The sequence below is a fragment of the Alligator mississippiensis genome, chromosome 10 (assembly GCF_030867095.1).
Source record: "Alligator mississippiensis isolate rAllMis1 chromosome 10, rAllMis1, whole genome shotgun sequence".
Lineage (NCBI taxonomy): Eukaryota > Metazoa > Chordata > Crocodylia > Alligatoridae > Alligator > Alligator mississippiensis.
Window position 1 is genome coordinate 59800070 of NC_081833.1, and position 24170 is coordinate 59824239.

At 44.0% G+C, this 24170-nt stretch overlaps 1 protein-coding gene across 1 annotated transcript in view; it reads right to left on the reverse strand.

Annotated features, from left to right (window-relative positions):
• Positions 1–24170, reverse strand: part of LOC102560908 (neural-cadherin) — a 125163-nt gene that overhangs the window by 68910 nt on the left and 32083 nt on the right. Inside the window, exons 2-6 of the mRNA XM_019492937.2 lie at positions 10075–10272; positions 9410–9635; positions 7407–7611; positions 4585–4696; positions 3046–3295 (exon numbers count right to left, since the gene is read on the reverse strand). Of these exons, the coding sequence (XP_019348482.2) occupies positions 3046–3295; positions 4585–4696; positions 7407–7611; positions 9410–9635; positions 10075–10272 (991 nt within the window). The remainder of the gene's footprint in view (positions 1–3045; positions 3296–4584; positions 4697–7406; positions 7612–9409; positions 9636–10074; positions 10273–24170) is intronic.

A 24170-nucleotide genomic window follows, 5' to 3' on the forward strand; every position in this document is an offset into this window, starting at 1 on the left:
ACTTTTAAGTTGATAAATGAAAATCAGAAGGTAACAGTGGGAAACTGGGAATTCCACAGGAATCTGTCATTTGAATGTAAAGGCATTCTGCTTCTGAGACAACTTCAGACACTTCTAAAACCCAAGCTTTGAAGAGCAAAAGCCTAGAGCATGTAATCTGTATTTGTGGAAGAAGTGACTAAGAAGAAATACATTCCACTTATCTATTGTATATGTTTATCCTGTGACTTCTTCTCTAATGCAGTAGTCATTTAAGACTGTCACTTACTTAGCATTTTGCTTTAGCAATTCAGTAAAACTGGGATGCAAGAATTTTACAAAAGCCTAAAGTTTTACCAAAGCCTAAACCATTTATTTGCTGATTGTTGCCAATTTAAGTTAGTCAGCAAACTGTACAGTTAAGAATCAGTTTAGATATAGCAATGGTTGGAGTCTATGCCAATACAGTATTCATTTACTTAGAGACTAATGATGAAGGCCTGTAATCAAAAAGCCCATTGCCTCTGTTACAATGAATGGCTAGAAGATGATTAACTTGTCAGACAGTCTAGAAATTATACACTCTGGGTAGTATGTACATGTCTGCATTTCTATACAAATCACTCACACCATGAAAAGAAAAACAAACTTGCAAAATTTCTGCCTTCCTCTCAAATATGAATCAATTATTTTATTTTTTTTGTAAAATGTACAAACTTTAATGTTTTCCTGTAAGTTGAGGTCTCAATCCTGTTTCCCTACAAGTTTCATCAGCAGCATATCTCAAAAGATTTCTGAAATCCTGGCATACATCCAGAAAAAGTGCTCTTCTAATTTTAGATCTGATCCTAGCTCATAATTCCAAATGAGGATTTGGATATATGAATGCAAATCTCAAAACCAAAAACTAGGGGTGCTCTGATAAAGACTGTCTTGGCCAACACTGATAGCTGATTATTAGCCAACCATATCGGCTGATACCAATCCAATAGCATATCTACAGGAATGCACACAGGCAGCTTAGAGAGCAGCATCCTGCTAGTAAATCTGTGGAGGGGAAGGGAGATGGGGGAGGGAAGGGGCATGGGGGCAGGGGCAGGCACTGCACAGCCAGGGTGGTGAATGTGACCCCGGGTCGGGGCGTGGAACAGAGCCACAGGCAGCTCATCCAAGAGGCACTAGGGAGTGGGGAGGGGGGGACTGCTCCCCACTACTGTGCGCACCCCTAGGGGAGGCATGTGCCCCTCTGGACTTGTGCACAGGGTGAGCGCAGGCTGCCCACTACGGGCTCAGGGCCAGGGGCTGTGCTGACCTCTTCCCAGTGGGGAAGCTGGGCTGGGAGTGGGCAGGGGCAGCAGTGGCACAGAGAGGGGTGGTTACAAGGGGCTACAGGGAATTTGGGAACCCTGCACTGGCCACAGGGAGGGCTTGGGGAGCTATAGCTACCCCAAGGAAAAGGCAGCAGAGTGGAGCGCCCCAAGCAGGGATGATGCTATAGGGGGAGTTTGTAGAGCTATGGGCACCCCAACATTCCCTGTAACCCCCCTGTAGTAATCCCTCCCAAAGCTGCCACCACTGCTCACCCATGGAGCTGAGCCCACCCCGCCTCCGCCCACCCTGCTTCCAGCCCCCCTGCCAGGACGAGGCTAGCACAGTCCTTGGCCCCAAGCTTGCAGCCCACCCTCACCCTGTGCACAAATCCAAGGGGAACATGCCCCCCATGCCTCCCCCAGGGGCGCATACAGGTGGGGAGGGGTGGTGGCTCCCTGCCACTGCTGCAGCTCCACCCTGCGCCCCACTCCAGGGTCACAAACACTGCCCTATCTGGGCAACACCTGCCTCTGTACCCCTCCCTCTCTGTGGGGGGCTCAATCTGCCCCCTGCCATGCCCCTTTCCTCCCCCACGCCCCTTCCCCACCACAGACTTACTGGCAGGGCACTGCTCTCAATGCTCCCAGGCTGCATTCCTGCATGTAGCAGCTAATCAGTGACATTATCAGCTACACTGGGCAAAAAAAGTCAATAGCCGATAATGTTAATTTTCCTTTTATCTGTGCCAATCCAATCTGTGACCAATATATCTGTGTACCTCTACCAAAAACCAGAGCTGGAGGTATTATAGAATCCCATTTCAGAAGAATTTGTACTTTTAAACAATCCACTTTTTTTACCTTTTGAAGTAGCTATCCTACTAAGTATCCTACTGACTTTCAGGACCAGGTTCTGGGAGAAGGTATAAATTCAACTCAGTTGGGCCCCATTAGACCCAATTTCACCACTTACCATTGTGTGAGAGAATGTAAAGGATTCAATTTTGATATGACTGGCACAAAGAGCTGGAAAAAGATGCAAGCAAGAAACAGCCAACTTTAAAGTAAGTATTCACATACCACTCTTAGTTGCTTTTTCTGCATCACTTATCTCCTCTGGCCCCTTTGTTCATGTTTATACTAGTTCTGTGGTGCTCCCAAGGGGGTATCATTGAGAAGCATACCTGCTCCACAGGAACTAAGTCTGGAAATGAGGCAGTGAAGCTGCTACAAGGGTGCCCCCTGCTATTCTAAAGAGTGATGGAGATAGAGATTTAAAAAATGGGGATGAAGAGCATCCTCTGAATAGTTTTCCTGCCTCTTTTTGACATCTGGCACATGGAAGCCGGTGGACAGGTGTGCTTCTTGATATGAATGTGCCATTTATCTGTGTTACAAATGGTAGAATCTCTTCAATTCAATGGACTAAGTACAAAAGATTATATATGCAAGGGTGATCTAATTTAAGAAAGTGAAACTCTGCAGGATTCCAAATACATTTTGGGGGAGTGCAAAAGAAATACTACCAGTAGGTGCAAGTTATACCAAATTAGACTCTCTAAACCTGACTTTTCAGACTCAACAATGAATGTGTCACAAAGTCCCCTGAAACTAGCTTTACATTTTATGAATTAAGAACCAAATTTAAGGTCTCATTTTACTGGTGGGGATGAAAGGGTCTGGCCCTCTAACCACATCTCAATTGGATTATCAATATAAGAGACAAGAGTAAAAAGAAAATATCTTATATATTTACATTGCCTGGGAAAATTCAGGTGCTTCATCATTCACATTTGAAACATGGATCCTAACAGTTGCTGTGCCAGTCTTTGGCTCTTCCCCTTTATCTACAGCCATGATTATAAACTCATAAAGATGGTTGGGTCGCTCATAGTCCAACTGTTCTGCTGGAAAGATAGTACCCTGCGAAGAAATACTAAACTCTGGACTCAAAGTGTAATATAGTATTTCAGCATTTTCTTCCGAATCACAGTCGCTGGCTGCCACTAGTAAAACAGAAGAAAAAAAGATAGTTTCTAAATCAAAGTCTATGAATTAGATTGTTAAAAACTTTATAAAAAATAACAAATGGCATATACACAATAATAACTTTGCCTTAAAATGTAACAGTTGAAAGAATTCCTTAAAAAAATCCACAGGATATAGTGTTTCTATAATGACTGACTACACTTCGAAAGCTACAAGGACCAGAATCTCCATAAGTGCTGTGTCAAAAGAAGATATTCAATTCTCTGAGTAGTTGCAGCTATTGAATCATGTTAGGCTTTTTCTTCATTAAGAGCCCTCTGACCAGAAATCTTTTCTCTCTATGCATACTTATAATCTTATGCTCACCTGATTTGTACCACCCAAATTAACTTTGTCCCCATAATCCCTGATCCATCAAATATATGATTAACTTTACGTAAGCAGTCCCCCGAGTTCAACTGGACTTCTCATGCGTGTCAAGTTAAGCATGTATTTAAGTGTTTGCCAACTAAGCCTCACAATCTGCAAAAATACAGTGAAACCCAAAACAACATTATCAGAAGACTGCAAAATTCTATTACTCAATTCAAGAGATCAGTTCTCAATATTCTGCTAGTAATTTACTAATTTAATTTTTGTGCATACTTTTGCAAACCATAGGAAAAAGTAAATAAAAGAATAATCTTAAATCCTTATGCAATTGTTTGTGTTTGGTGTAAATTTGTTTTGCTACTTGACTACTATTTTTTCCATAAACATCTTGATTATATTATTTTGCCATTTCACATTTTTCATATCCTCATTTTAAACAATAAATCTAGTAAGGTCCAAATTTTGCTCAACTACTCACAACACACAAGGCCCCAAGTACAGCAGAACTACTGTATATATACTGGGGCAAAGAAAAAAGGTGGACATCCCACAAAGACGCTCTTTGTAAAGCACATGGATGTTTCAGTGGTGCTACTGGCCAAATTCATTGCCACCCCTCAGAACACGGGATATAGCAACTATGAGGCTACTGCAATTCCAAGGCTGCAGCAGCAACCACATTTGCAATGCCCTACATAACCTCATAGAAAAAATGTTTCTTTGGTTCCTCTTCTCTCCATTTAACTTCTTTGAGCTATACATACAGGAGCACAGGAGCGTAGGCCCATGACCCAAACCTACAGTATATCAATTGCCACCTCGGAGTTACGAATACCCTCAAACTGGTAACTTGTGCTTCCGAGGGAAAATTCTAATTAAGAGCAGAAAACAATACTCCTACTGAGGGTAATAAATAGCTTTGAAAAGCGCTTACCTTGCAGAAGTGCAGTTGTCATAGTAACTGTTTCAGGAACATTATCTTTGTTGTAGATTGACTGCTGGAATTCTGGGGCACAATCATTCACATCTTTGATTACAACCGAAACCTAAATGGAAAAGATGAAAGCATTAAGTAGTATCAGAGTAGATCAGGGCAATGCCTTCATAAGCATAGATATATCTGATGCAAGGATTGTCTAAAAATAATCATCTTCGAGGATGCAGAAGCTACAGCCCATAGGAAAGGCCGATTTTGCTATACTGCTCTTTTCCAGCTGAGAACTGTTCTTTGTATCAGACAAATTCCCACACAATAGCAGTTGTCAGATCTCAAAATTCTTCTACAGCAATATTTTTTTATTTTTCTCATTTTGTTTTCTTAGCCCTCACTAAACTTGCAATATTTTCTATTATGTCTACCTGCCAATACTAAAACTGTCAAGCATACAGCATGAATGTGGCTGAGACCAGATTTTGAATTTAACTACACTTACTCCACTGAAGAAGTTAGACCAACGCAAATACAGACGTGCTCCTAACCTTGTTTTAAAATATTTTCATTCCCTTTGGTCAATATTATGGCTCAAGAATACATCTACCCTACAGAGACAGTGAGATGCTGCATAAATCAGGCTACATGGAGCTGTGTGATGTTGTAAACTAGACTGCTTAATACTTAGGTTAGCTGGAATATGTCTATGTTATGTTACTGTCTGTAGTGTAGACTAGGGATGTAAATATTGTTTAAAAAATTATCTGCTTAACCTCCTCCAATTACGTCAGTTAAATGGTTAACCGACAGCTCACACCTAGTTTAGAGACAGCCAGCAGGAACAGTCCCGACCCTTTATGTCTTCACTGTGCGCCCAGCACTGTGCAAGCCCCAGGTCACTGGTAGGGAGCCATGGGCAGGGGGCAGCAGGCACAGCTGCGCCACTAGGAGTTGGTGCCCAGCTGCAGAGCCATGGCTTCCCCTCACCTTCATGAGCAGGGGCTGGGGATGCAGATAGAGCCTAAGTTGTAGACCTCTCCTTTGCCCAGATCCTGCCACCATTGGGAGGGAGCGGAGAGGAGGGAGGTGGCAGGACCCCACAGGGGTCAGATGGCACCTTCCTGCCACAGCAATGAGATTCCCAGCCCCTCGGTGGGTGCTTGACCTCCCTGCAGTGGCAGGGCAACAGGATCCCCGTGCCTCCCACTGTACTTGTGCTGCCACAGCCTGGACCTAGAAGGCTCTTCCGCACTGCTGGGCCATGCTCACCCCCGTTTGCCCTGGGAGGAGGAGGGTCTGGTCCCAGTGGGGTGGCCTCCACCAGGCGTGCTGAATCCTTCCCCTCCTGCCCATGGTGCTGGGGTTGTGTGGGGCCTTGCCCAGCTCTGAGGTGGGGCTGAGTGGGCAGCTGGCTTGGCTCAAGGAGGTGCCACAACAGCTGGAGCGGGCAGCGCTGGGTACTGGAAATACCTCATTTAGAAGCTTGCTTGGTTATCTCTACCTGGCATTGCATTACTTCTTGTAGACATATCTATAGTCTTCCTCCAATTTAGAACAGCATAACTCAGAAATAATTTTACAATGACCAAGTTGTGCCAATGTTAAAAAGTTCTAAGTAAAACTGCAATAAGTAGATGTGCCTGCAAAGTAACCTTACTGGCCTTCAAATCCCACCTTCCCACTTTACAAATCTTCTTTCATTAGACATAACAGCAACTATCAACAATGATTATCCACTGCTTGTGTGCTATGGCAACAACTTGTTATGCTAATGTGACAGACCAGCTGGTAGTGATTTGGCCCAGGGGTTTTGAAAGGGTAAAAAATGATGGGAGGGCTTGGGATTCCCTTTCCTCACCAACCAGGCCCTGGAGATGGGGGAGGGTTTGCCCCACCCCCATGGCCCAGGTAGAGAAACTAGATCTGAATTAAGACTCACCCTCCATGTCCCCAGATTGGCCCCTCTGGCCACCTGGAGAGGGATAAAAGGGGCAGTGCAGCTGACTCGGGGAGAGACCAGCGAGGGATGATGAAGAAGGAGCTTCAAAGAGCTGGCAAGAGCTGGGCCAGCGGGATGGAAGCAGTTGCCCCAGAAGAGCCCAGGGGAGTAAGACCCGCAGGCGGCGGTTGAGCTCTCGGCAGCGCGGCATGCGGCCGGCAGGACAGGCTCCCTGCTGGGCTCCAGGATCCCCAGCGAGAGGCTGGGCAGCACAGTGTGGCGCCCGCAGGAGAGGTTTCCCACCCAGCTCTAGCGAGAGGCTGTGTGACACGGCATGTGGCCAACCCAGGAGACTCCCAGCTCAGCTCCTTGTTTCCCCAGCAAGAGGCTGGGCATAGTGGTATGCAGCCAACCCAAGAGGCTCCCAGCTCAGCTTGTGGTTCCTCCAGCAAGAGGCAGGTGGCTCAATGTAAGGCATGGGGCTCCTGGAAAGTCAAAAGCCCTAGCAGCCAGGAGTAGTCCTAGCACTGGTGGCTGAGTAGTAGAATTCCTGCCTCCCAGATGGGGAATCTGAGTTCAAGTCCTAGCTGGGTCAAGTAGGTGTGAGTGAAGTGGCAGGGGGAAAAATTTTGTCAGAGTGGAAGGGGTCATTGTGTTCCCCCCCCACCAGCTGTCTACGCCCTATATCTTGTTGTTATTCTGCATCTCATATTTTGTCAACCAGTATCTTCTGTTGTGTCTGTTTGCACCTCATATTTTGTCAAACATGTCTGCTGCCACAGCACCCTAGTTAAGTATCACTGCTATAAGGAATCTGGAATAACCTGGAGAAGTAGCAGGAAAATTGGAAAGACTGATGGAAAAAGAATAATTGCAGAGTGTTTACCTCAACTGCACTGCTAAATTGTTCCTGGCTTTCTGTTGCTCTAACCAGAAGAAGGTACTGGTGTTGATCACTCTCATAATCGACACTCCGAGTCAAGCTGATTTCTCCTGCTGCTGGATGGATGCTGAATAGGCCACTAGGATTAGTGAGTAAGCTGTAGCTCAGGGATTCATTTTGATAGGACAAAGCAGAAACTGTAAGAAACCTGGATGAAAATTAAGCAAAGTGAAAAAAAGGAAAAAAGAAACTGCCAAAGAGAAAAGTCATCAAATTCAAGTGATTATTTTCTTCTTTGAAGTTCTTTTAAAAAAAAAACTTCTTATAAATCTCCTATATTTGTTCTTCTATTTTTATTATTTGAAACAGGAAAATATACAATACAGTAAAATTGCAAACTCAGTCATGAAGACTGAATGGAAGGGGAACTAATTGGAGTCTATGAGAATTTTACCTTAAAAAACATGGAATTTGCCCCTAAAAATGGAAAAAATACATCACTTAGACATATGCTGCCTGATCACATAGAACACGCCTTATGAAAATTCCTTCGGTCTCCCACCATCACGCAGAATCAAATAGAGAAGACAGCAGCTGAGATTAGTATTTTCTTCCTGCATCTTTTTATATTTCTGGTCAGAACTTCCAAGGTTGATACTGTATTTGAAATGCTGATATTGTCAAAGGCTGTTTCAGATCTTTTTTATGGTATTTATTATTTGTATTCTATAGTAATCAAGAATCCTAATCATGAACCAAGATTCCACTGTGCAAAATAGTTGGCCAATTTATCCTATTTAATATAGGATAAATAGGCCTGCAGGGGTTCTCCAATGATCTGTATTAGTAATTTTTATTATTATACAATGATAGCTTGCTTTCAATAGGGGGCATTTTTATAGCAATGACCTCTGTCACATTATAATCTGATTACAATCAAGATTAAATGGGTCATTCCTTCTGCAAACTGCTGGGGAATATGACAAATTGGCTGCCTAGCTGGCTAGTATCCTCGTAACTCTGAAAATATTTTTGAGTGCTCAGAAAAAAAATTGTTACAAAGAACCTTCTTATGTTTAGCTTGAGCCTTGACTGAATCCAAGATGGCAGGCATGAAATACTCTGCTAGAATTCCACAGTTCTTCTAATACCACAACAGAGAAAGATTTCTATCCATCAAACTTTTAAAGAAAACACACGCACAACATCAGTTGGTATCATTACATTCAGAAAGAATGTAGCTATATCCGCGTTGAAAAATGTAATAAAAATAATAGAATTGGAATACTATATCTGTTACAATACAACATATCAGCTTAAAAATCAACAGATGTGTCAATCCATTTTGGGTATACTTTGTCCGAAACATTACAGCAAGTCGTTGAGGATGGTGGGATGGAAGTGAAGGTAGAATTTATCCCACCATATCTAACAGCATTTTCTATCTCAGTAAAAGGTTTTGCATTATTGTACCCGATTTTTGGTCATATCTATCAGACTGGCATGATGAACCCACCCAAAAATCAAATGATCAGCCTTTGTGGCATCTTCCTTTTTGCTTAGTTTTTTGTTGCAACTAATAAAAGCAGCAAACATAACCATTGCTTCTGGTTTTCGTATGATGTCACTGAGTTTTTTCTAAATGTTAACAAACTTCCTGAAGTGGAAGAGTACACACAACAGGATATTTTCCTGCCCTTCTTAATGCCTCAATTGTTAAGGACATTATTAAAAAAAATTATGGTATGTGCAATGTCCACTACCTGCTATTATCAACATACTTTTAAAATGCAAACGTTTTACCCTTCCTCACCACTATTTGAAATAAAACGATGACTGAAAAGTACACCCACTATATCTTAGATACCTTTTCCGTTGGGTAACAATCACTTATCATATCAATTGCAATCTGCCAATTCCATAAATACTTTGGGATAACAGTATCACAGTTAAGCTAGGAAGCCTTGTTACAATTTGTATGGAGGTGCTTTTAAACTGCTACTTACACTTTTCCCTGTGGAAAGTCTTCAGGAACATTGGCAACATATGATATGTTGGTAAACTGTGGTGGTCGAAGCCCAGCAATCACAGAAATAGAGGCAGGAGATCCTTTGTTACCAAGTTTATCTGCTGCTAACACCGTCAGGAGGTACTCTCTGTCCTTTACAAGTGGCAATCCTGTTGTTTTAATCCAGCCAGTGTCCTTTTCAACAACAAATCTGTCGTCTCCACCTAAAATACATTTAGATATCGATATACATACACACACACAACTACTTTTTACTGAATGTGAAAAAGAAGTGGAAGGCCCATTTCTGATACTCTTTGATTTGGAGTTCATGTACATTTAAAAATAATATAAAAATCCATCTAAAACTGCTTTCATAATTACTTTGCTAAGGTAGAGATTCCTCTGCAAGGTTATCACAATGTGTGATATTATACTTCACTACTTTGGTATATGGGTCCTAAAAAGAAATGAATATGCTATTAGTCAAATACAGAAAGTTTATTTTCACTCATCCTTTACTACCAATATGGGAAAAACTCTCACTAGAGGCATGCAGACAAATTCACCTCTGAGGCTAAACAGTACTACGACTACTCCTGTTGAGTATAGAAGGAAAAAAACAAGTGTTAAATATTTGCAAATGCATGTGTTTTAACTTACCTTCCAGGAGAAAGTATTCGACAGCTCCATGGACTCCTTCATCTCTGTCCACAGCAAGAAGCTTATATACTTGTGTTCCTGCTGCAGCTTTAGGAGACACCACAGCCAAGAATGGGAATGGCTCCATGGCCCATTCAGGTGCATTGTCATTCACATCTGTCACAGTAACTTCTAAATGCAGCAAGTACCAATCCTTTCCTGACAGTTAACAAAAAAATAAAGAAATGCTTAGCCAGCTGCTTACAAACACTTAAAATAGAATTTCTAAAATCTGTTCTGAGAGGATCTAGTATAATTGAAAGAAATACTTGTACAAAACTCAATTCCATAGTTGACAAGATGCAGATGTTCTGCTGCACTTAAAATAAACTATTTCATAAGTAAGGACCTACCAAATTCACAATTTTACAATTTTTGCAGAAACTAAAAATATAATCAGTCGCTGCAAAAAAATGTGAGAAGCAGCAGCTGGGGGTGAGGGGTGGGGGAGAGAATGTAAAGTAAGGGGGGAAAAGAAGCTGGAGGTGGGGAAAGATTTTCATGGTGGAATGCAATGGGCCCCCATGCCTCTGACAAAAAATCCTTCTATAGGTACATAGGGAGCAAGAAAAATAAAATAAAATCAAGCTCCACTGTGGCACACAGAGGGGAAGCCCACAGTTAACCCCCATGAAAAGGCAGAGCTCCTCAACTATTACTTTGCATCAGTATTCCTGAAATCAGACGAGAACTGGTCACCAGACCAGGGGCACAGAGAATACAGCAATAACAGCAGTCCTCATAAAATCAGGCCAGGACTGGTGAAGATATTCTTATATCAGCTGAATGGTTTCAAGTCAGCTGGTCCAGATGACCTTCAACCAAGAGTGCTAAAAGAGCTGGCCAAGCTCATAGCGGTGCCTCTAGTGAGGCTGTTCGAGGAATCATGGAACTCAAGAGTTGTCCCTAATGACTGGAAAAAGGCAAACCTGGTATTCATCTTTAAGAAGGGAAAGAGGGATGACCCTGACAACTATAGAGTGGTCAGTCTGACTTCGGTCCTAGGGAAGATCTTTTAAAAAATTGTCAAGGAGGACATTGCCCTCAAGCTTGCATCTGGTGGGGTACTGAGAACCAGACAGCATGGCTTTGTAGAAGGGAGGTCATGCCTAATAAAACTGGTGTCCTTTTATGCCCAGGTAACTAACCACCTGGACACGGGACAGGAGGTAGATGTCATCTACCTAAATTTCAGCAAGGCCTTTGATACTGTTTCCCATTAAATCCTGTCAGTTAAGTTGGAGAGTTCTGGCCTAGACCAGGGTAGAGTGAGGTGGGTTGGGAACTGGCTCAGCGGCCAATCCCAACGATTCTTGATTGATGGGGTGGCCTCATCCTTGGAAGGCTGTCTCCAGTGGTGTACCCCAGGGATCAGTGCTTGGGCCTCTGCTTTTTAATATCTTTATTATTGACTTGGACAAAGGTTTGATTAAGTTTGCGGACAATACCAAACTGTGGGGACAAGCGGGCACATCGGAAGACAGGTCAAGGATTCAGGACGACCTTGACAGGCTGGTCCTATGGGCTGAACAAAACCAGATGAGGCTCAATGGGGACAAATGCAGCGTCCTTAATCTGGGTAGGAAGAACCCTCACCATATCCATACAATGGGTAGTGGTCCACTGGGTGGTACTGCATCCGAAAGGGACCTAGAGGTGACGATCGACCAGAAGATGAATATGAACCACCAGTATGACAAAGTCACCAACAGAGCAAATAGACCTCTGGTGTGCATCAGCAGATGCGTCTCCAACAGATCCAGAGAGGTGCTCCTCCCCCTCTACTCAGCATTGGTGAGGCCACAGCTGGAGTACTGCGTCCAGTTCTGGACACCACACTTCAAGAAGGATGTAGACAAGCTCAAAAGGGTGCACAGAAGGGCCACCCGCATGATCGAGGGTCTGGGGGGGACAGGCCCTATGAGGAGAGACTTTGGGATCTAGGACTGGTCATCCAGAGCAAAAGGCGGCTGAGAGGCGACTTGATAGCTGCCTACAAATATGTCAAGGGTGAACATCAAGACCTAGGTGAACAACTTCTCAGAAAAGTTCCCCCCTGACCACCCCTCCAGAAAGATGTGGACCAATAGACACAAGATAGTTGAGGAAAAGTTTCAGCTGGACATAAAGAAAAACTTATTGTCTGTACAGGTAACTAGAACCTGGAACACACTTCCAGCAGAGGAGGTGCAGTTGCCATCTCTGAAGGTCTTTAAGAGGAAGCTGGACAAATACCTTGTTGAGCTCATTTGAGCCCTAAGCTGCACGTAAAAGGGGGGCCTAGTGGGGCTGTTTGTGGCAGGATAGCCCCTAAGAAATACCAGACCAGTCACTCCCCCCTAGTGAAAGGTGAGTAGGGGTGACCTTAACCCCAACCCCCACCATCTGGTGGGTACTTGTGAGAACTGTGGGAGCAGTGGGGCCAGGTGCACCCATTAATAGGCACCTGAGTCCAGCAGAGACAAAGGGTCCTGGAGATCCCAGAGAGGGTAGTGGTGTTGCGAATAGTGACAGTGTGGGCCCACTCAGAGAAGGGAGCTCAAGCGAACCAAAGGTGCTGCGTGTGTAGTGCCAGAGTGGGAATAGGCAACCCCTATGGCCCAGAGGGGGTCGCTCAATGGAGCAGGGCAGTAGAGAGGCCCAGTGATGGGCAGTATGCAAGAGGCCCCTGTGAGAGCAGGGCAGAGTGAGTGTGCGTGCGTGATAGAGGCCCAACAGTAAACTGAATTTGACCCGGCCACGAACCGGGGTGAACAATAATCTGGATGCCATCTGTCAGGCATGGGCCACAGTATAGAGAAGGTTCGGAGCTGTGATAGCGCCCCCCTGGCATCAGGGTAATGCAACAGCAGCCTCCCGCTTAATAAATCATATTAACATTCAAGTTGTAGTAAGCGAGTTAGAGCAGACTGCCCTGGGCAGGTGGGAGGGCTGACTTGTGATCTGACCTCAAGTTTGCCCCCTGTCACAGAGCCCCAGAAATCCAGCTCACCCGTCCATGGAAATGAATAGATGGCCATCTGTCAATCTTTGGGGACCCCAGAAGTCCTGCCTGTCCCTCAGCCAGTCAGAGGTGTGGGGGGCCTGCTATGCTCCACCACAAAAGTGGTACCCACCACCACGCTCAAACCACAAAATCAGGAGGCAGCCACCCCAAATTCAGTAGGTCCCTATTCATTAGAGCTTCATACAGATGGAACAATATGTACAAATACTGTCAACTCCAGGATCAGCTCTATATTCTAGGAATGCTGTTTATTTGAACTGGTCAGATTTTTTTTTAATCTCAGATTTTCCATTAAATTTTGCATTTTCCAAGAAATGTTTGCTTGTGATCAAAACTTGTCCAAAAAATTGAAATTTCCAGGAATGTCGTCACCATTTCTCTGTATGATAGGTTCTGTCTTACCTACTGATTTTATTTGTTTACAACTTTAGTGTAAACCTCTATCAGAATTTAAACTTTCATTTTTATAAAAAACCCCAACACTTTAATTCTTCTAAAATCCATAAATGGGAGATAAATGTGATCAACTGGTTAGTTATCTATTTGCTACACATCTATTGTTGTTTAACCAATCAGTAATACCACTAGAGATCCTAAATCAGAAATAAGAACAGAAAAAAGTGACAAAAAAAGGAAAATATTTTCTCATTGAAGAAACTTTCCTTAAATCTTCTGTATCTAAAACTGGAGTTATAACTCAAAGCCAGAGAGGTAAACATAACAAAAATCTCTTTTATGAATACAGAATTCAAGGGATGTGGTAAAAATTACAACTACAAGGAAAGCAAAGCAGAGATTTTAGAAAAAGTCACCTCTTCTAGTTATCAATAAAGCATCTCCTGCAGTTATCTGCTTGCTCCAAAGATTGGTAACACTTTACTATTTATTATTATTACTATCACAAACTATTACCTGCTACATTAAAGAACATACTTGTTTCATAGTAGCTAGGGTCAGGAGGGACCTGAACAGATCATCTAGCCTGACCCCCTGCCACAGGCAGGAACGAATGCTGAGTTCACAAGACCCCAGAGAGGTGATCATCCAACCTCCTCCTCCAAGGTAGGCGCAAGGACCACTTCCCTGGGAAGTTGGTTCCAGATTTTGGCCACCCTAACTGTAAAATATTGCCTTCTGATCTCCAACCTAAACCTATTCTCCATCAGCTTCTTACCATTGTTCCTCGTCACTCCAGGGGGTGCTGCGGAGAAAAGGGCTCTATTTGCTGTTGATCTCCCCTGATGAGCTTGTAGGCAGCCACCAGGTCCTCCCCTCAGCCTCCTCTTGCTGAGGCTGAACAGGTTCAGGTCCCTCAGTCTCTCCTCGTAGGGCCTGTGCTGCTGCCCTCTCACCAAGCAGGTGGCCCTCCTCTGAACCCTCTCCAGGCTGGCCACATCCCTTTTGAAGTGTGGCGCCCAGTACTGGACGCAGTACTCCAACTGCAGCCTGACCAAACTCGCATAGAGGGGGAGTATCACCTCTCTGGACCGGCTTGAGATGCACCTTTGGGTGCATGACAAGGTATGGCTGGCCTTGCTGGCTGCAGTCTGGCATTGGCGGCTCATGTTCATCTTGGAGTCAATAATGACTCCGAGATCCCTTTCCACCTCTGTGTTTTCAAGAAGGGAACTCCCCAGCCTGTATGCATGCTGTGGATTCTTTCTCCCAAGGTGCAGCACCCTGCATTTGTCTACGTTGAACCCCATCCTAGTCTCATCTGCCCACTTTTGTAGTCTGTCTAAATTGAGTTGCAGCCTCTCTCTCCCTTCAAGTGTGTCCACCTCGCCCCACATCTTAGTGTCATCAGCAAACTTGGACAACATGCTTTCCACCCCCTCGTCCAAGTCGCTGATGAAGATGTTAAACAGTGCAGGCCTGAGAACCGAGCCCTGGGGTACCCCACTGCTCACATCTCGCCAGGTTGAGTACAACCCATCCACCACTACTCTCTGGGTGCGCCCCATCAGCCAATTTTTTACCCATCCAACTGTGCAGTCATCAACGCCACAGTCGCTTAATTTATTGATGAGGATGGGGTGAGAGACAGTGTCAAAGGCCTTCTTAAAAAGTCTAGAAAGACTACATCTACAGCGACACCATCATCCAAGGATTTAGTTACTTGGTCATAAAAGGCAATCAGGTTGGTCAGGCAGGACCTGCCTTTGATGAACCCATGCTGATTGCCCCTGAGCATGATCTCCCCTGCAGGCGCCCCACAGATGTGCTCCTTGATGATTCTCTCCAAGATCTTCCCGAGCAGCGAAGTGACGCTTACAGGCCTAAATTACTTGGGTCCTCCTTCCTCCCCTTCTTGAAAATAGGGACCACATTAGCCAGTTTCCAATCCCCCGGCACCTGGCCAGATGACCACGAATGTTCATACTGCCGGGCCAAAGGCTCCGCGATGACCTCTCCCAGCTCCCTCAACACCCTTGGGTGGAGGGCATCTGGACCTGCAGATTTAAAAATGTCTAGCCCTTCCAGAAGATCCCTAACTACATCTGCGCTGACTGAAGGCCTGATAGAACTATCCCCAAGATTGTCCCTACCTCTAGTAGGTGGGATGTCCCAGTCACTGTTCAGGAAAACAGAGGCAAAGAAACTGTTAAAAATATCAGCTTTCTTGTCTGGCATAGCCACAAGATTACGGTTTGTGTCTTGCAGGGGCCCTACATTGCCTGGTGCCCTCCTCTTGCTCCCAATGTACTTGAAAAAGGACTTTTTGTTGTCCTTAATCCTGGACGCTAGCCTGAGTTCCATCTCTGCTTTGGCCTTCCTAATAGCCCTCCTACACTCCTGGGCCGAGAAGGAGTACTCCTCCTTGGTGATAGCTCCTCCCTTCCACTGGTTGTACGCCCCCCTTTTAGTCCTCAGACATTCCTGTATGCCCTTGCTGAGCCAAGGGGGTTTCTGAGCACTCTTACCCCCCTTGCTTCTCTCACAGACTGTTATCCTTTGGGCCTGGAGGATCGCCCCTTAAGGTACAACCATCCCTCATGGACTCCCATCTCCTCTACCTTCTGGGCCCTCGGTGCCTCCCCCACTAGTCTCCTAAGCTCATTGAAGTTGGCCCTTCTGAAGTCAAGGGCTTTAGCGTTGGATAATGAAATCCAGCAGGTGATGATCGCTATTGCCCAGGTGGTCAAGGACCTGCAGTCCCCTCACCAGGTCATCCCTGGTGGCCAGGACCAGGTCCAGCAAGGCATTACCCCTAGTGGGGCTGTGCACTTCCTTGTTAAACCAATATATATACACACTATAATAATCTTGGTCACCTTTGGTGACTGAAATATGCACAAAGCAGTATTAAAAAATATCTGAAGGCCTGTTTTCTCTGGATATTAGCAGTCCATAGATTGGTTTGCCTGATGGCTGTTGAACACCTTGAAGACTTCTGCCCAGGTGACTTAGTCCTTAGGCTCGAGGGATTAGGCTGAAGAACCTCTGAACAGCCTCCCATAAAACCTGCCGCATGCTTTCATGTCAGTTGAGAGCTGTGCTGAGGCCTCTTCTAGCACGATGACAACTTGTGTAGAGGGTACAGACAGAAATACCATATTTACTCAAATATAAGATGATCAGAAATATAACATGACTCCCCCACCACCACCCTTCACCAATAATTAGATTCTATATATGGAAATTTTGAAAATTTGTTATAATTTTTCAGGTACAGAAACTAAGTATTGGAGGGTTGTCTTGAATTCCTCTCCAAACTGCTACAAGGAAAGCAGTGGCTGAGGAGGGGGAGGTCAAGTAGCCCCCGTGCCTTCTGCCCTGTCTACTTCTTCCTCCCTGTAGCCTTCCTGCTCCCCTGCCACCTGCACCTCCCCACCCCCCAGCTCCCCACAGCCTCTGTCCCCCGCACAAGTCTCTGCCTCTTCCCCCTTGCTCCTCCCATCTCTGCCCCCACACAACTCTTCCCCTCCCCACCAGCCCTTACTGTCAGATGCTACTCACTGCTCAAGCTGCTCTATCCAAGGGCACAACAAATGGAAGCTCAGCCCTTGGCTGGTCATGCAGCAGTGTCGATGTCAGTGCTGCCAATTGGCTAGGGAGAATAAGGCTTTCCATATGCTCCATGCCCTAATGCCAGCCAGGGGTGATGCTGGAAGAGGCAGCAGCAACTTGTGGCTCTGCTTTTCACTCCTCCCCTCATCAAACAGACAGCAAGTAGACTGGAGGGGAGAGCAGAACAGTAAGAAAGGTTGAGGCAGGCAGCAGGGGCTCTCTACCCTACTGCTGAGAGTCTGATGCTCCAGCTCCAACCCAGTGAAGAGACAAGTGGCAGGGGTCAGGCACAGGCACAGACAGGGCAGGGGGGTAGAGGCTGGCAAAGGGGGGAAAAAAGGTGGAATTAGGTTGCAAGGGGATGCAAAGGGTCAATGACAGGGAATAGTGGACAAACACAAGCCTGAGGGCATGTGGTGGAGGGGTAGGCAGCAATGAACTGGCACAGGTAGTAGGGAACAAGCAAAGGCATAGGGCACACAGGATGGACAAGAGGCAGGGGTCTGGCCCCTCCCCCCATTCCACTGGTTTCCATGTACAGAATCTAATTTTTGGGGAGTCCTCTTAAATTCAAAATCATCTTGGATTTGAGTAAATTCTGTAATTATTACACATATTCATATCCAAAGTTACATCAGTTTGAATGGTGGTTTTCACCCAAGGCCTCCTGATCCAGGGTATGAAGTAGTAGCCCTCTTCTGTGGTACACTAATCCTCAAGTGGTGGCCACCGTAACAGCAGTGGCTAGTACTTGTGCCCTCCCCTCCATGCACACCCCACAGTGCCAGCAACTGCCTCTTCCTTCCTCATCACCAGGGATACAAGTTTTCTGTTTCCTATGGAAAAGAAGAAAAACTCAGATTCTTCCCTTTGAAGCAGGAGACTGTGGGTTTCCCTTTGCAGGCTGGCAGAGTTCGAGCATGCAAGAAGCAACTTGGGGCTGTGGGGAGGGCAACTGGAGGCAGGGGGCACCACATGCACATACAAACGTACACACACACGGCCAGCAATACAGCCAGGCAACATGGTAGGAGCAGCCCCAGCAGCTGGATTCAGGTACATCTATGGAACCGGGGGTGGGGAAAACAGGCATGGTAAGGCCAGGCTTGGAGACTGTCCAGGCACAGTCTGGGCATGCCCCTGCAAGGCATCTCAGGGGACAGGAGGGGGGTGTCCTGTGCTTCTCCCCCTCCTCCGATTTCTGCACCAACAGTGAGGCACAGGGCTGCAGACTGGCTAAACCAGCACTGGGCAGGAGCCACCTCCCAGAAAGCAGGACACAGCACAGGAGGGAAGAGCAGGGCAGGGAGACTCGGTGCTGCTGCCACCACTGCTGCCAAAGTGAGCTGCCTCCTGCCCCCCCAGAAGCAGTCACAGCGGCATGGAGTTGTGCCCCCCCCCACTCTGACAGTGGGCACAGGGTCATGGTGGCACAGGGCTTCCAGCAGTGGCAGCAGCAGCACCAAGTCTCCCTATCCCACTCTACCATCTCAAGCTGGTTCTTGCTGTTGCACTGTGGAGGTGGTTCCTGCCCATTGCCAGTCTGAACAGGCTGAAGGGTACCCCATGCCCCACTGTTGGCATAGAAAAATCGGGGGGGGGGGAGGGCATGTGTCCTCACATGCCTTTTTGATGGGTTGCCAATGGCATCACCCACCCAATGGCAATGCCCACACACCCTCTGCCCCACAAACACATACCCTTCCCGACACACACACACCTGGTACGGGGGGGAGCTGCTGCCAGGAGGAAGCAAGTAGGGGGTGGGCAGGGGCTGCAGGTCAAGAGTGAGGGACACCAGCAGGGCTGGGGGCTGTGGTTTGGGAGCAAGGGGCAATGCCATAGGCAGGGGCAGAGCACTAGCATGTCAGGACTATGCAAGGGGGCAAGATGTGTTCTGACTTTCCATGATAAAAAAAGCCCAAAATCAAATGCCAAAATGTACAGGTATTTAGATATTATTTTATTATAATGATTGAGGCACTGGTAGGCTTCCAAACTGCTTTAAAGTTGTAAATATATCAATAAAATATTGTGTTCAACACTGAATTAATAAAATGAAACACTATATATAGCATTTCATTTTAAAAATCACAGAAAAATGTGGGTTTTAATTAGATAATTTTGGATTTTTTTTTTATCAGAGACAACCAGGACCCCTACAGCACTTACAGCACTCTCTCTGCAAATGTATTAGACATCATTATTACCTGTATCATTTCACACACCATTCATATTTAGAGAGTTATTTTCTCAACCAGGATATATTTTTCCCCCGACACTCTACAGAAGTAGAGGTCTCAATATTTTTTCTGGTACTTTCAGAATATATATTTTTTAATTTTATCTTTATAAGAAATGAGCTATTGTCCACATAAATATTAGGGGTTTAATTTTTAAAGTATTTTCTTAGTAAGGCTTAAGTAACCATCAGTTAGATCCAAATTAAGTATATGCATTTTACAGCCCAAAATACTAAAGGGTTGAGGAATTCTCTAATCTGAAGACAGAATATCATCCCATTAAGATATGCCACTTAGTTGGATCAATGGCAGTCCATTTTCCTCTCTTCCTATGTAGGCTGTAAGGTTACAGCCCCAAAAGCACTAAGATTTCTGACTATAATCTGACATGCATTTATTGATGTTATCCTTTCATTTTCTCAGCAATACTAATACATCTTGCATATCATATATTAAAGGCAGCTGCAGACTTCAGCTTTTCATAATTAGTTAGTTCTGTCAGATAGCAAGTGGCATATTTAGCACACCCTATCATTATATGCAATCTATAAACAACCGGTAAACGGATTGTGGTAAGGAAAATTCCTTAGTGCTGCGATTAACAATGTCAAATGTAAGTTTCTTAGTATAGCTTTCAGTCTTAATCCATCATGACCTTTGAGTACTTTCTGTCCTTTCCAACAGAGCTCTATTAATATAAAAATAAGCATTCCACTGCTGAGACGCACAGAATATAGGCAAAGAATTTCTCTCACTTAAACTTATACAGCTGCTCTGGATTCATGATGATTATAACTGGGAACAAAATACATTCTTTTCTTTAGAAAGTAACAAGAGAAATGAGGTAAAGAAAGTTAGTTAACTCTGACAAATTTGACAGATGTGACACAAAGTACCCAGATATACATTACATTTCTTGTGGTCTATAGGCCAGTTCTGAGACAAAAAACAAATTGCCAGATGCTCAAGCTGTTTGTCATGGGACAAAGCATGGCATATCTGCCCTCAAAAAAATAGCGGACTGAAAAGTTGAAGGAGAATTCCACTGAGGCAAGCATTCCCCTCTTCTTTTTTGCCTGCAACCCCTCTTGAAGAGCACATCACAAGAAACAGCCAGAAGGAGCATTACAGAAAGTGTACAAAGAGAAGCAAATAAAAAAGCAACATCATAGATGATAATATTTACTGTCATACCTCAAAATGGAACCAGATGGGTTCCAAAAAGAAGGAGGTCTCAAAAGTTGCTGAATAGAATATTAAGGCCCCCAAATTCCATAGCAGCCAGTGAATGAGACAAGAAAAAAGGGGAAGCAGCCACTTGTGTGTTGAGGCATATTAGTGTGCTTGGGGAGAACACAAGACCCAGGCAGGCTAGATTAGAAAGAATTCTGAATAAGAGGTAACAAAATGGAAGCAGTACCTACCTACCATAGTTTCCCAAAGACCCTGTGTCAGAGCTCTCTTTGTCTCAGATTTTTTTAACGATGCTCTATATACACTTTCAGTCCCCAAAGATGATTCAGAGTTATAGTATATATTTGTTTAATAAGTATGTTCTTTAATGTAGAAGGTAATGGTTGGTGACAGTAATAAAAACAATACATTATATAGAGTGTGGATGCCACTCTGTTAGATCCTTGCAGTTTTTGTACTTTGAAGTCTTTAGGCTGCCACTCTCTAAGGAATACTAAGTATTAAGTCAAGATATTAATTGGCATTATGATCTCTTGGCCATTAAGAACACAAAGTGTTCTAGCTGCTGGTTAACAGTATTTGCTAGCATGCATAAGGATTGGTGTCAAGCCTGATCCAGATTTTCATGGCACCTCTTGGGGCCAAAACGCATGTACTGGCAGATAATATATTTTGGTACTTGGTATACTAACGTTTAGTGAGCTGACAGTTGTAAGTAGAATTAATATCTGCATTTGCTTCTTCCTGCTCAGTGTAAAGCAGGGGTGGGCAAAATGCAACCTGCCAGGCCATCCTATCTGGCCAACGAGGCCCCTAAAAAATTTAGAAAATTAATATTTATTTGCCCCGGCTGCCTGTCATGCGGCCCTCGATGGCTTGCCAAAACTCAGTAAGCAGCTCCCCGCCTGAAATAATTGCCCACCCCGGTGTAAAGGAACTCTCCCATTTTGGGGTGAGGAGTATATCCAGAAGAGAACAAGAAATCTTCAGCAAACAGAATTTGAAATAGATTGTGGTAACAAGTCGTAACAGGTTATCGTTTCTAGAGTTCAAAGGGAAATGGGTGACAAACAAATAATCTGTCCCCCCTGGGCAGCATTACCAAGGTAGCAATCAAATTCTCACTACAGTTTACCTTTCCAGAGACAAGGGGCAAACTAAAAGTGAGCAAACATTAGTTCAGCAAATTAAAGTGACTAGATTATCTACAAACTTTTAAAAGCTTCCAGAATGGAAAAAAGACTTCTGACTACGCTGAGAGAAAAACCGTTCCAACTCTCTCTATATGTTTATTTGTATGCCTCAGTGTCTTAGATGTCTTTGAAGCACTTGGATACAGGCAGTCCTCAGACTTATGACACAACTGGTTTCTGAAAAACCACATCTGAAGTCGAAATGTTGCAACTCAGAACCGATTTTCCCCACAGGAAAATGATATAAATGGGGGATTGGTTCCTGAACCAAGGCCCAATACCCCATTTTCACCAAAAATAACCCGAAGTTTTGTACTCAATCAATTATAGATGAGTAATATAGCTACATTAATGTATTTATATTGTAAATAGCAATCATATTAATTTGGAAGGACTTCTTTGAGGAGACTTTGCTGGACTTTTTGAAGGGTTCTTGGCTGGAGTCTTTTCAGGAGTGTAGGCTGCAGGTTTTCCTGGAGTCTCATCTGTTTTCTTAAAGAAAGTGTCCAAGGAAGTTTGGACAGATGTTCTCCAGGGAGATGGGTGACCCAGCAAACTTGTTCACTGGCATGGCTTGGCATCAGATCGTATGTGTGTTGTAAAGTCGAAACTGATGTCTGAAAGTTGAAACAGGGTGTCAATTTATAAACACTGTAAGTGCGAAATGTTGTCACTTGAAACTTTGCAAGTTGAGGACTGCCTGTACCTCAGAAACTTTGTTTGCCTGCACTGTGGTTTATACTTATCATCTTACCAAAGAGCCAAACATAAATGTCTCTCTTGCTCAATGCACCAGAACCCTAAAAACTGCTTTGGTGAATTTGTGCCAGGTTTACACCGCACAGTCTTGCTGGCACATGTATGTTGGCCAGGAATATAAAAGAGTACCTGCCTTGGTATTTCCAGCAAAACCTGGGGTAGTCTTTGTCACATTAACTTCTGCCACTAGAGGAGGTAATAAAGCTAGGCAGGTAGAAAAACTCCTCTTGCAGCATATGGGTATATGGACATTACACTAAAGGGCTCTGTGATAGAGCAATGCTAGCACACCTATAGCCACCGAGGTTCTGTAGTGAGAACAAGCCCTAAACTTCTTCCATCAACCCTGGACAATTTGGTTAAGCCTCCAAAATTGGTTTGACATAATAAAGCTTTCAGATGATTGCGGCCTTTTTACAATCAAGATAATAAGGGAACACCCTTGATGCAAAAGAGTCATGAAAATGTTTTGCCTGGTTCATGCGCCACCCACTGCAGCTACAACTGTAGCAGAGACGCTGTACAAGATTGCATTTTTCTACAGTCAGACTTACAAATGTGACCTGACAAGTTGTAGAAACAATTTCATGGTATCCAGTCAAGCATAATCAGACAAGGACTTGCCAGAGGACAGTGAAAGTGATGAAGAGACTGACATGGACAATAATGTGTAATCTATGTATGTCTGGCAAGACAACACATTAAAAAATTTCAGTCTGTGTGAATGAACAGACTGTTAAAAGCATATCCACATCATACACATCTTAAGTTCAGTGACCATATTAAACAAGTTTAATATTCTTATAATTATCACAACTTGGATTTGTGAAAAAAAATAAAATAAATAAAAATCAAGAAAGATGCCACTTTATCCTATATGCAAGTCATCTGAGTTGCACTGAATTTCATCCAAAAAAAAAAAATTCCCAATAATTTCAGAAAATATTGACAGAAGCATTCCATACAAAGTGGCAGCCTAAAGACTTCAAAGCTACAAAAACTGAAAGGACCTAATAAAATAGTGCCCACACCAGAAAATATTGCTTACTAAAAGAACAGAACTGTTTTTTTAATAATTTAAATTCAAATAGATATTTTAGAAATTGCTACTACATAAGCCAAAAGAGGAATCACATGAAGCAAAAGGCCCAGACAAGAAAACAAAGGCATAAACAACTACTTTGCCATACATCCTGTACAATTAAAACTGAAAAAGACATCTCTTCACAAAACATGTATTGTAACATGAATAACAAGTAAGTAAATTAAAGTAAAATGTATATCTAAAAAGTAAAGCGTACTTGAATAATAAAAATACACATTTAAAAAGCGAAAATTAACACTTTCCAATCAAACAGATATAACCATCCTAAAATGCTTTCATTTGAGCATAAGTAATTATTTATATTTTTCATCATTACGTAAACTATTAAAAAATAAATGCTGTGAGCAGATGATTTACCCCATCTGCTTCAAAATAGCATCCTCAAGCCCCACCCAGCATCAAACCTCTTCCCTCTCCTGGGGATTAATAAACAAATGAACAATAACATGGAAAAAAAACCTTGTCTAAAGTTTTCTTCCAACATTACACTATTGCTAGAGTGCCTACTCCAAGGCTGAACCTCTAGATCCTCTTTGCTTCAGATC